Source organism: Tiliqua scincoides, chromosome 1 (assembly GCF_035046505.1).
Source record: "Tiliqua scincoides isolate rTilSci1 chromosome 1, rTilSci1.hap2, whole genome shotgun sequence".
Classification (NCBI taxonomy): Eukaryota; Metazoa; Chordata; class Lepidosauria; order Squamata; family Scincidae; genus Tiliqua; species Tiliqua scincoides.
The window spans coordinates 150,222,279-150,236,498 of NC_089821.1; the positions used below are offsets into that span (position 1 = coordinate 150,222,279).

The 14,220-nt window shown below is 39.0% G+C and overlaps 1 protein-coding gene across 6 annotated transcripts in view; it reads right to left on the reverse strand.

Annotated features, from left to right (window-relative positions):
• FBXW11 (F-box and WD repeat domain containing 11) overlaps positions 1 to 14,220 on the reverse strand; it is a 102,879-nt gene that overhangs the window by 61,053 nt on the left and 27,606 nt on the right. For 3 of the 6 annotated variants that reach the window (XM_066611149.1, XM_066611156.1, XM_066611163.1), the window contains one exon: positions 9,289 to 9,390. The exons of the other annotated variants lie outside the window; for them this stretch is intronic. In XM_066611149.1, coding sequence (XP_066467246.1) covers positions 9,289 to 9,390 — 102 coding nt within the window. The remainder of the gene's footprint in view (positions 1 to 9,288; positions 9,391 to 14,220) is intronic. 6 annotated transcript variants of the gene reach the window in all.

Below are 14,220 nucleotides of genomic sequence, written 5' to 3' on the forward strand. Positions count from 1 at the left end.
GTTAGTAAGTTGACACAGGTGTGTGTGTGTGTGTGTGTGTGTGTGTGTGTGTGTGTGTGTGTGTGTGTGAGAGAGAGAGAGAGAGAGAGAGAGAGAGCGAGACTACAAGTTTTCAAAATCACTAAAATCAGAATTTGGAGAAATAATACCATCATGTTATATATCAATCAATGCGTTATTTCATGCAGAATACAATGAAACAAACCACATTGAAATATCTGTGTACTAACAAAAGGTACAGCCAAAAAACCAGTGGGGGCGGGGTGATGGTACATCACCACGCCCACCACCTGGGGCATTGCCCCACCCACTGCATGGGGTGATGTGCACTGGGTGACGCAAATCCTAGTGAAACCACTGCAACCAGCCAAAAAGATCATACTACTATATCACAATGAGCAAAATTACGAAGTCTTGTGAGGTGCCTGCAGGTCACCCTCTAAATCTAGAATGTAATTAAGCAGGAAAGCAAATCCTAAATCAATCTGCTAGTGAGCCCCAGACATTATCAGCCATATCCAGATAGGCAATACTAAAGAGGTTTCTTATCCAACCTGGACTAGTTCAAGATAATAACTGGAGAACTGAGCTGGCATACCAGAGATGCATGTATGAAGAGCAGTGGTTCTCAGAGGAAACATCTCAGTAATTAATTAGTATTTCTCTCCTCAACCACCATATTTCTTCCCTGAGACCCATTATACTCACCAGTGAAAGATCTATCTTCCCAAATACTACATTCTTTAAATTCAATTAGGTTTTTCCTCTGGATATTTCTGGAATAACTCTTTCTCCACCCCCTCCCCACCATTTTGTACTCTTACATATTCTTACAGACACTTGCTTACAGCAAATCAAAAACTGACTCCAGGCAGGGAAGCTTCACAAGAATTGCTTCACTTTCTTTCAGACCACAAATTAGTAATATATGGAGCCTTAGTTAAGTGCTGGTAACCCCATAGGGACTTATTTGCAAGGCCACACTAGCAAGTGCACTCCACCTATAAACATGAACTGAGAGTGGAGAAAAATATTTCTCCATGCATCATTACAAGCATCCCGATTCAGAGTCCAAAAATTAAAAACTATGAAAACTTATCTACATTCAGTGACCTTGTGCCGTGCTCCTCAAATCCAGATTAGTGGCATGTTTCTCATTACAGAATGGAGAAATGGCTCCAAACAAGGTAAATAAATGACCACTAATTGCACACAACTGTTTTTTCTTCAGTTTTGTAGAAACCTGAGGTATTTGATCAATCCTGTGGATGGTGTACTTCAGCATACAAGTATTTTGCTACTGTAATTTTGGTCATGCTCACCGTTACTGCACACAAGAAGTTTTCTGCAACTCACATTTAATTTTATGTTTGTGTAGCAGACTTTTTTTTTTAAACTACCCAAGCAATTTGTTTTTACAGTCAATTTCTGCAAGAACGGTTGCTATCAGGAAAGATGGAGAGCAGCGTCCAATCCAAGAGGCAGTTTTTCACTTTTAAGTGTCTCCCTTCTAGCAGCAGCTTCTCATAAACTCAAAAAGATCAAAATTCAGGGTCAGGAGTCTGCCACCAGAAGCAAAGTTTACTCCCTCTCCCGTACATGCATAAGGTAATGCATTCCTAGCAATCTTGAGGAAGAAGTCTCCTGAGTACTACAACTACAGACTCATTAAGGCAACAAAAATTCCAAAAACAGAACACTTTTAGACATTTGTACTAAGCAAAACAGATTGTTAAGAATAGTTAAAAACATTAATGGATAGAGTCTCCAATGCAGAGAGAGTGTGGAAAAACTCAAGCTTGTTACATTTATTGAACACTTTTCATAAACAAACAAAAAAGGGATTGATACATCCGGTTCCAGGGCAGCTAGGAGAGAGAGACTGACATTTCTACATACAATACATTGCATTTTCTTGACATTTGTCAGTAAAATGAGTCATCTGTATAGCTGAGAAGCAGGAATGAGATAGAGGTCTGAAAGCTAATTACTAGTGCACAATGTAGCTTTTCAACTACTGTACACTCCCACTATTCAATTACATGTCTCCCTTCTCCCACAAAGCTCAGGGCAGCATACATGGATGTTCATTTTATTCTCTGGCTGGAAGGTAATGATGTTTCATAGATCTTCATGGCCTAATGGGGATTTCAACCCAGGTTTCCCCATTCTAAAGTCAGCACCATCCATAATATCAGTAAGACCAAGTACAATATAACAAGTGCTTTTGAATAAGAACTGATTTAATATCCAACAGTACTTTTTCTTCTTACATTCTGCCAGTAATTAGCAGTTAATTTTATCATGCTAAATTTTTGCCTCTTGTTCCCCAAATTCAGAACTGAAGCTCAAAAGCTAAGTCAACACAAACATTCTTTTACATACATAAAAAGCATTCAAGTGTAAAACTGTCAACCTTGACAACACTGTACTGCAATGAGGAATCACAGCAAGTCAGTTTTGCTCAGCATCAGCAGCTGCCTTAGCACTATCTGTACTGTACAGTTCCCAAAAGAGTCAAGAATAAATTCAGACACTTTCCCTGTAATTTACTGTGGGATATTCTTCCCCTTCCAGAATGGGAACTTGCCATTCAAAAACTGTCACTGTAGAAAACAGTCACTTAGCTTCTTCAATTAGACCAGGGGTCTCCAAACCCCGGCCCCGGGGGCCAGATGCAGCCTGCGACAAGCCTCTATCCGGCCCACAGTCAGTCTTTTGTCCCCTGAAAGCCTCTGGCCCATTCAACTGTACATGACCAGAGTTGTGCTCAGGTTGTGTCTGGAGGGTGTTCTAAGGGCCAGAAAGGTTGAATGAATGAGTCCATTCATTCATTTATTCACTCATCTAAGTTCCATCTCTAATTTATTTATTTAAATTTAATATTTAAATTTTTTTCTGGCCCTCAACACCATGCCAGATATTTGATGCGGCCCTCTGGCCAAAAAGTTTGGAGACCCCTGAATTAGACTGAGATTACAGTGTCACTTCAGAACACAAATACCCAATATCTGCAATAGATTTCTTCTGCTTCCTTCACTTAGAGTAAATACCAATTTGAAATTCTCTGGACAAATCAGAAGCCTAAATGTGGCATGGTTCACAAAGTCCTGCTCTTTTTCCCACTACCAAAATAAAATAGGCCAGATGTAGTAGAAACAGAAACTGTAGTTGACCTAGTTTTGTCATGCAATTACTGTGGTAAATGTAGGTCACTAGGACACAAAATAACCTGGTGTTCTACCTTACAGTTCATCGGTCATCATCTCTAACTCAGTTTTTATTCTTAATTTTGAAATAAACCCCTTTTTCTTTGGATTAAGAATTTTTATTCCTAAAGTATGATGATGATTTTTTTAAAAAGATTTAAAAGATATATTTAATGCCAAAGTGTGAGATACTATGCAAAGCAAGGCAGAACAGAAAATGGACTGATGGGGAAGGGAGAGGAAGTATTACCTGGTTAAGAAGAGAAAAAAAGTGAAAAGTGGTTTAGAAAATTTTATGGAGTGAAACAGGATTTCTAGGGCTGAAATAATAAATGCATTTTTAAAATTTAAATTACACAGGCCAACACACATTTTGCTTCTTAAACATTACACCAATTCCTGGGTATATTTGGGGTGCCGATTCCAAAAATGGCATCCGTTTTGCCCTATCACGTCTTGTTTTGGAGACACGGCATAGTCTCTTTAGTGAATGGTTCCAGCAGCTTCCTCATGAGGAAGCCTACACCATGGCTTCCTCAGGAGGAAGCTGCTTGAACCATTCACTAATGAGACTATACTATCTCTCTAAAACTAGACGTGATAGGGCTAAACGGATGCCATTTTTGGAATCGGCACCTCAAATTCATATCAAACCACCATAAAGTTTGGGAAAAACTTTTCTGACCCTCAATTTTGTAGGCCTGTGTTATCAATAAGGAATCTTCTCACATTTTAGTTTACATGCAGTATAACATTTCAGAAGTTATCACTTTCCTGCTTTAAATGTCACTGCAACCTTCCAGCAAGTGTGAAATGTGACAGTCCCCCACGTGTCTACCTGGTTGCTGACCCATATCACTCTGCAACTATACTATGATGCAATTCCATAGGTATCCTTCTAAAATGCACCACTGCCATTTCCTTCCATCCTGGCCTCCCTTTCTGTTTTCTATTGGTTGTGAAAAGGAACCCATGTCAGTTTCACTAGTACTTTGTCAATTTTTTTTAACAGAATTAAAGGGTACCATTTTGGTGTTCACACAAACCCTTTTTCCCCTTTAAAACTTCATCTTTTTTCCTCAGAACAACAGTAGCAGTGGCAGGGAAAAAAGGGTAGATGGGGTAAGCCCACTGGCGAAATTGACAAGACTTTCCCCTTAATCTTGACAAACTTAACCTCCCCTTAACCTTAATCAGGACAGTAGAAACAGGACTAGGTAAAAGTAGTAGGGATAGCAAACTGCAGGGGCCTTGGGACAAAGCTCTGCACTGGGCCTAAGGATGTATTCCTCCACCAAATTTACTAGCAAATAGAAATGGGAACTTGTTAATAGCTAGCAGCAGCTCCTTCCATCCTTCCCATAAGTGAATGGGGAGGGAATCTTCATTATTATTGTTAGCTCTTCCTAGAAGGAACAATTGCTAAGAAGGCAATGCAGAAGTAGTAACAAGTCTAGAGAAGTGATTCAAGAACTGACAACAGGACTGGTGATGTAATTGGGACACAAGGACATTATGGCCCTAATGTCCTGTTAAACCCAAGTCACAGAGACTGGCACATTTGGTTTTTATATCTAGCAAATCTACCCTTCAATCAGGCAATTTATAATTTGCTAGTACAAATAGCAGTTTCCAGGGAACAGAACAGCAAACTGTTCGTTCTGCTGGTTATTTAGCCAGTAATATCTGTCACCACAGTGCCATCCAACACACAAACATATGAAGCTGTTGTATCACATCAGTTCAATGATACTGATTTAGGTCCAGTGTTCTCTGCTCCCAATGGAAGTTGTCTCTTTCCCAGCTCTGCTATCTGAAATCCCTTTTAACTGCCAGGAACAAGATGCCAGGAACAAAGGCCTGGTCACCTGCTGGTTTCTAGCCTGGAGAAATCCAGAGGGCAATTCTCCAAGTTGATTAAAGCCAGCAGATTCCTTAGTACTGTACTTGTGTGTTTTTCAGGGTAGAGGAGAAAGAAGAGACTCCTGCTTTTAAAGATATAACAGAAACAGCACAGTATTACACTAGTCAGGCTAACTGAGTGGTTTCTATGCAAGAAGGGCAGCATGACCAGGGTAAGTTTGGGAACCACTGGGTTAGCCCTTTTCCTCTACTATTAAAGACAGATGACAGAGGAAGTGACACAACAGTGCTGTGCCACAAGCAGTAAAGATTGACCATTCAACCACTAGATAGCTGGCAGGAAGGAAATGAAAGAGCAGGTAGAAGCAAGTTGATTGCATGCTAAATATTTATTCACAAGGCTCACATCCTCCACGCATTTATGTGGTCTTTTTTATAACCATTTACGACACTAACTGCCACAACATTCTGTAATAGTAAAGAACTGTATTTTTGTTCAATTTGCTGTCACACTCAATCCTTGTGATGAGAGTTCTCCTCTAGTTACTTTCTTCATGCTGCTCAATTTTATAAGCATGCTCCCAAAAGCATACTATTAATATTAGGCTTTTGCCCCACACGCAGTAGATGATCCCTTTTGCTTATTAGCTTCCCTACTTCTAAAGATATAATTCTTATAACTATGGCAGTATTTAATTGCACAGAATGTTCTTAATGTACCTTACAAGAGAAATATAACTGAGTTGGCAACCAAGTTTATTTTCAAGCAATTCTTAGTTTTAACTTTTTCACTGTCACAAAGCTAATATTTATAGCAAGCTTTTTACTAGGACCCCAAGATGACTTTTCCACATACTTAAAGTCCATTAATAATTCTGTGCATTGCACATCACCCATTTCAGGGAGATCCTTCTAGGAGTGTTCTATCTTGAATTTTGCTATCCAAGTAGGGGGGGATCTGAAACACTTAGGGTCTAGTCCTATCCAATTTTCCATCCCTGATGCAGCCGTGCCAATGGGGCATGAGCTTCATTCTGCACTGAGGGGGCAGTCAAAGAGATCTCCTAAAGGCAAGAGAATATTTGTTCCCTCACCTTGAGGCTACATTCCAGCTGCATCAACACTGCAAAGTTGGACAGGATTGGGTCCCTAGCTTTCTTACACCCCAATCTACAGATCATTTAAAAGCAGTACAGAGACTGCTCTATTCCATACCACAAAGAATGACACCATAAAAATTCTGATACTGTAGATTTTTCTGACTCAACTATCACCAAGTTACCAATAGTCCTATATTTGCTCTCAGCTTACCATGTACAAAGGCCCCTTTGCAATACACAAGTATCACATGTGTGCACAGACAAGTGTGATTATAAAAACAAAAGCTTAGTTAGAGAACTAGTTACAAAGCTAAACAATTAAAATGAAAAGATTATTGGTCAAAGAGGGACTGTTGAGAGTGTGCATGGAAAGCAAGCTTCCAATCTCACAATGTCAATCAATTCTGCACTGTCATCCAAAGCATCCAAACTGTAAAGCACAAGAGACTCAAAATGATTAACATATTCACACATTTTCAGGTAGAAAGATTCACTCCAGGGCTAGGTCTGATTGATGTGTGTTGAGACCAGTTTCCTCAACTGCTTTTTTATTCAATAACTCAGGTTATTAAGATCTGATGAACTCATGGAGAACAAGGAAGCAAATATATATTGTATTTACATCCCCAAGGGCTTGGGCTATTGGGCTCAATAAAACATAATTATCTTGTAGTAGAAAAAATAGTTCCACTAGTCACCTCTAAAACACCTCATAATGTAATTCTGGATTCCTGTGAAACCATGAGGTACATTTCACAGGATATGTATATTTTTTTTTTAAGTACAATATTAACACAAGGAACTATTTAGCTTTAGTGCTGACACAATAAATGTAGTAAATACACACATACATCTATATATGGAACAAACATCACAATGCACAGCTGATTTCTTGGTAGCATGACAATTTATCATTTCTATAGGCTTATTGTAAAAAAGCAAAATCAATATGAAGCAGTAATGCTACAGAGAACATGCACTGTATGTTCAGATAGCATAAGTTACTGGAACATAGTGCTCAGCCAGACCTTATATTTTATAACATTTTATTTTTGCCAGCATCCAAGGAGGTAATATAACAGGCTCTATTTCAGACATAAGTCCCAAGCAACAGCCTTTATTCCACACAAAACTACCATGCAAGATCTTAGTGTAGGTGTTTATAATATTATAGAGAGACAGAGCACATCAGCATTTTGGGGAGGAGGTTGTTAAATAACCCCATCAAAGAAGATGGGGTGTGTCAGCAATCAGCAGGCAAATAAGCCAGATACAAACATTACACCATTATTCCTCTCGCTGTTGCTTCCATTAACATTTTAGGTTAGCAAGCTATTTAATCTCTTTACCTCATAGTATAGCCTGACAGAGGAAAGAACAAAGTGCTACACCATCTCCCTAACCAGAAAATCCCCCATATGATTTCAATGACTTGGTCAAAAACAGGTATGCACCACATAACAATCCACTGGTCAGCGATGGGCCACATATTTTGTTTGATGGTGGTCCTATAAAATTATAATGAAGCTGCAGTTCCCAAATTGCAGTTCTTGACCCACCAGCAGTTTGCAACTCAGTTTTCAGAGGGCTGCAGCTGGCACCAACCGTGAGCATTCTGGGGCACTGTTTGGTTGCCGTTCTGATGTTTGCACAATGACAAATGCACCTAACAGCACAAGTTGCAGGACATATCCCCACTGTTAAGTAACGCATACCTGCACATCTAAGAATGTCTCATACATTTTGCTGGCAGAGGTAGTTGCAGGATTATATTATGAGTCACATTACACAATTCTGTATAAAGAGTTTAAGTTTCAAATTCTGTATAAAGAGTTTAAGTTTCAAAGTTTCAAATAATCATTTTTAGGATGTATACAGGGTCAAAAAGAAAAAAGCCAAAGAAACCTTGTTTTTCTGTTGGAAAGGGAAGTGGAGGACAAAGGGCTACACGTGCTGCCCAGAATTACAAATACAAACTCTACTCACATAGTCTCCTCTTGGTGACGTTTATAGATTGCATGGCAAGGGGCCTAAATTACTTTGATACCTCTATTTTTCCTAGTACAGAAACAGTACAGAAACACCCATTCAATCCACGCTGCAACATCCTTAAAACAGGGAGAACGACACAAAAACAACAGCAGATAAGCCATTTGGAACTGACCACTAAAAAAGTTCTAGAATGGTCCAATGTTCTGAAGAAGCTACCAACCACTGAGTTCAGCTATTCAAATTATACCTTTGAGCTGCCATGAGTGTCATTCACAAATTTAGTATATATTTTGAAATATATGCATAAACATTGAAAAGAGTTAGTTAAAATAGCTATATAATGTTTACATCTTTGCGCCTTTGACAGTAAATGTATTATCACAGAGGAAATCTTAAGAATATACTTTAATAGTAATGACAGTTTATCAATATTTTTTCTTCTAAACTAGAGTGGATTCTTAAGTCTTTGTACCAAATATACAAACCCTCCCATTCTTAGTTTCAACTGTTTGATCAAATTATGCCTTCAAAAGTTAATAGCTGCCACCACACAATGCATACACAAAGCTTAAATTTACAGTGATTAGAGAAATCAGAACTAATAATCTTGTTATTTGTACATGCTCTTATCCTTCTGAGTTGTTTTTTTTTTAAATGTGCATTCCTCTACCTGAAGGAAACTCAAGTCAATCAACAAAGTTCTAGGCTAACACTACTATAATTATTTAACACTGGCAAGAAAGAGTCTTTTATCCTTTTTCTCTAAATACTACAAAAATCTCAGGTGGTGTGTATGCTGAGAATTCACATTGTCAAAAGCTGAATATATTAAGTGAATTAAAAAATTTAAATGCGTAAACTCAAAATGAAAACAAGCAACATGCAACTCTTATTTGTATCACAATACTTGACAAAATATGTACAACAAAAAGCCAGCCACTTCCAAATTAGAATGACTTGTATCATTATATTTTTATGCCCTCTTAAGGAGGACTCTTTCAAAACCTTGAGAGAGTCATATAGAAAACATTCAGGAGACTTTACAATTTAAATTGAATCTAGATAGATTAACAATGACCACAGCATACGCATAACACATTTACAACAAGAAAGAAGAAAGGCACCTGGAGACATCTGACACTGGGCATGCTCTGCAGGCATCTCAGTGCGCACATGCTCTCTACCAGGTTGGAGCAGCCTAGCCACAAAGACCTTGGCACAGAACACTGCAGGATGACAAAAAGGAAGGAAGAGAAGAAGCAGTTAGATGCCACAAGTTACTGTACGCAGGTCACTTATTAGTATGTTAAAAGTGGATATGTACTTATTAACCAATAGTAAGCATCCAATATTATCTCATCCCAATCTTAAATGCTTAGCCAGATCAGCTATCAAGAGCACAATTCACCAAGCACTACTACTACATGCATAATGTGCCCATTTGGAAACTTATATTGGGGCTCACTTACAAACCCACATGAAATAGAGATTGATCAGTAGCAGTTCTTGGTGAACTGCACTCCATATTTCCTAGGGGCCTTCACTGGTCTAAGCAACCCCATGTTTTCAAGCTCAGAAAGGAAATAAATAAAACTGAGCTCTTGATAATGGAGCCTATAATGCCCCCTTGAATGCAAATGATATTCAAAAACATGCCCCCACACCACTGCAAAAAATTAAAGGCTGGTTTGGTATTTGGGCATAGGTTAGGGACTCGATTCATTATTCTATTTGTAAATTTCTCACTCCCATTGTAGCATATACAAATAGCCTACTGTTTTTCTTTGCATGTTATGCCAATTAGTTTCTCTGCAATTGTTTCTAATGATACATTCCAAACTTCACCAGGAATGAAACTAGGTTGAATATTCCAAGCATTTATGGCCAGCCTCCTACATAAAGTTTCTGTTTTTATGAGCAGAAACACAATAAAAAACTGCACTTGCCAAGCAACTCTTTTGAGTTTCAGGTAGGCTTGTCTGCTTTTAAGAAAAGCATTCTATCTAGTCTGAAGAAAAATGAAGGCTTGTCTTCCAAAGTTAATGAGGAGCTAAGATCTTATGGAAATGTTTTTCCTGTCAATTGTAAATGGGACAAACATTTTTGCAACATCAAATTATATACTTGATGGGCCATTGCTACCAGGTCATATTCCTGTTGCTAAGTGCTACATACCAAACATGTCATTTGATAAGGGCTAACCATGGCTTCCCACATTCAAGAAAGATGGATTCAGGATCTAACAACTCATCAAGAGCATGCACTAGACGAGTTTCAAATCATAAGTCACTAAAGCCTAGAGGCAGCATGCTGTAGGGACTTGGAGAAGAGGTTCAAACCCCAATCAGCCACCCTGGGTGGGTCTGGCCAGGCTGGGTCTGACACTATCTCAGCCTAATAAACCTCAAAGGACTTTTGTCATGATACAAGGGAAATGCGAGGGGAAGACTACATGTGGCTCTGAGCTCCTAAGAAGGAATATGGAATAGAAATCTAACTACTACTATAGAAATGGGTCAGTGGCTTCCCAACTCAGTTAAAGAGAAAACATATGCAGTGATTTTCTAACAAGCAGGTAAACTTCAAGTACAGTTTACCCCATCTCTAATCCAAATGTCATCAGCCCTATATTTAGCTTTTACTGCAACTCTGAAGTGTGTAAAACTGTTAATACTATAATCTACTTTAGTTGCACCCCAAAGGGTTGCACATATCCCATGAGAATTTTGTGAACCATGCAAGAAGCATCAATATCAAAAACTTCTTTTTAATTCCCTAATTTGCTGTGCTGAAAAGGGGGCAAGCGAGGTTGCTGTTTGAGAAATACAGGTCTAAAGCTATGCTGCGCACAGTGAACAAACTGAGTAGCTCTCTGAAATTGTAGCCAAAAAATTAACATAGTACAACTGTAATCCACAATGCAGATGTACCCTAAAACTCTTTTTTCCTGATCATTCCATCTTTAGCAACATCCCCCATTCAATCCCTGCACCAAGTTTTAGAAGTCTCCAAGACTTAAAAGTAAAATTAAAGGATTGGAGAGTTGGGGGGGGGGCTGTTAGGAAGTTATGTATCTATACAAGAATTTTGGCTCACTAGATGCATGTAACTGAGGAATTCTGAGATATTTATGTATCAAAACAATGGAGAAGGATATGACCCAGGTAGTGAACTTAAGTCTCCCAATTTTCATATTACTTCTCTTAGCATTTCCAAGGTGTGTGTTCTCTCCTACTAAATTGACAGGTCTGGAAAAGTTTTAGGTGTTAGCTATATGAACTATTGCCCAGGAATGTTTATGAGAACTACCCATAATGCCCAAATTCATTTAAAGATTTAGTTGAGCAATCCAAAGATCAGTGGAGTGCATGCTTCAGAAGCAGAACCACCCCAAATTCAATTTCAGCACCTCCAATTAAAAGGCTCGAACAGCAGGGATGAAAACATCCTTGCCTAACACCTTGGAGAGCCACTGTCAGTCAGTTGAAGCAACACTGCTGCAAGCTATACCAATTTCCAAACCTGCCTGAGCTAGAAAAGTGGTAGAAGAAAATGGTCTGCATGTATTTGTGACCATTTGGATATGCTTCACAATGATATATCTGAGCAATTTGAGGATCTTCTCTGACGGAAATTCCAGATTGGGTGACAAATCCATTTTCAAATGGAGGAAGTTGGGATAGTCGAAGAACTAATTGAGCTAAAGATATTGAGTGGAAACCAACGTTTAAGAAATTGTACCAAGAGTTTTGAAAGTAAATTTCCAATTGCTATCCTGCACTATGGACAGTGGTTAAAAAGGTCCCTGTTGCATTTCCATCATCATACAGGATTTGGTAGAATGTGGTTTTAGTGTGGTCATCCAACTTCTCTTCAGTCAAATAAATAGATTCCAGATTACTAAACATGACGATTTAACACTCCTACCAACAGACATTGGGAAACTGGTATCACTTCATCAAAAATATCCATCACACTAAGAATTTACTGAAAGTGAAGTAACTACTTAATATGGAATCTTTCTTGCTAATCGACTCTCAGACTTTGAAAAGCTGATATCACTGAATCAAGTTCATCAATTTCTTAAATAAACTAAAAAGTTTCAATTGGATTTCAAATAAATGTGCTATTGTTACCATTGGGATGTATTATCTTCTTAGTGGATCACACAAACTGCTACTCTGAACACTGTTTTTTATAGAATATGGGGTTCTGGAGATGAATTTATGGAACCAAGGAGGCAGTGGCCCAAAAACATTTCACTACTGCAATTAAGTAGCTGTACTGAATGATACCACTTAGCATTTTAATCTACTGAATTGCAATGTCCTAAGTAGGTCTCTGATATATACCTATCACAGAAGATCTAAACTGGACAACAATGAAGTTACTTCAGAAGCAAAGCCTAATTTAAAGCAGTCAACCAATTCAGGGTCAGGGGGGGTCGGGGGGGGGAAGTAGCTCTTCTTTAATTTGGATGAAGTTCTAACTCAAAGCAGGAGCATTTCATTTATTTGTTTTTCACATTCTTATACCACCCTGCCTGTAAATAGTTCCTCCCTTTTGCCCTCCCAACAATCCTGTGAGGTAGGGGAGGTTGAGAAATAATGACCGGCACAAGGCTGAGTGTTGATTTGAACCTGGATCTTCCAGGTCTAAGCCTAACTCCTGAACCACTGCACCATCCTGGCTCAATAGGAAAGACTAAAACTTTGTTTTAGTAACTTTGATTTGAACAGCATGAATAAGGGACAGTAAAGGAGACAAGCACAAGTAAAAAACAAAAAAAATTACTTAAAACGTTAAAAACTATAATCATGCCACATTAAAGGAACCATGTGAAATTTCTGAACTATGATATGAGATGTGGTTTCAAGAATCAGGGAACTGGTTTCTGCACTACAAAATATTCCTATAAACCAAACATGTTTCAAGTGGTAAGAGATTTCATTTCTGCCCAGCCCACAGGTGCACACATTTGATCCCTGTTATGTATATGCAACGTTGGTCAGAAATGGCTTAACACAAAACTTACACATTCTTAACAGCAAAGAACACCATCCTTACAGTCCAACTTACGAAATAAACAGTTTTAAAACGAAGTCAGAATAGCAAAAGAAAGTACTGTAATAAGGACCAACAATATGTAGCTTTGCATTCTAACTGACAACCTAAGGTTTTCTAAATTACTAGCAACTAAATTACAACTTTATGACCTTGTACTCACACTTTAGCTAGTGGGCTCTAAATACCAATTCCCAGTCCTTTTGCAGCATTTTTAGTCTTTTTTGGGGGGGGGGGGGAGGAAAGATTGGTTTCCTCCTTATAAGAGAGAAAGTAAAGCTGAAGGTATTCGTTCAAAACCAATACTTATTCCAACTTTGTAGATGGCAGCGCTGCTACAGTGGTGCCTCACATAACGAAATTAATCCGTTCCGCGAGTCCTTTCGTTATGCGAGTTTTTCGTTTTGCGAAGCGCATTTTCCCATAGGAATGCATTGAAATTTAATTAATGCGTTCCTATGGGCAAGAAAAGTCAGAACAAAGTCAAATTTGGTTTACAGTTTATTAAGTGCTCTTTAAAGGCATACATACTGTACAGAGGATTTCAAAAACAGGGGGGATGCTGAGTGGGGAGCTTGAAGGCTGTAATCCTGTGCACACTTTCCTGGGAGTAAGCACAATGGGACTTACTTCTGAGGAGACACGCACAGGATTGTGCTCTAAGCTGGGGAGGACACAGCAGCTGCACTCAATTGCTTGCTTTTGCTGTGATCATGGGGGGAAACGTGAAGGAAATGGGGCAGTGAGAGGGTGAATGAGCGATGGGGGGATTCTGAGTGGGGAGTTTGAAGGCTGTAATCCTGTGCACACTTTCCTGGGAGCAAGCTGACATGAAGATCCTCCCCTTACTAGGGTGGACGGGATCATAAAGTGACATGAAGATCTGCCCCTTACTAGGGTGGACGGGATCATAAAGGGACATGAAGATCCGCCCCTTACTAGGGTGGACGGGATCATAAAGGGACATGAAGATCCGCCCCTTACTAGGGTGG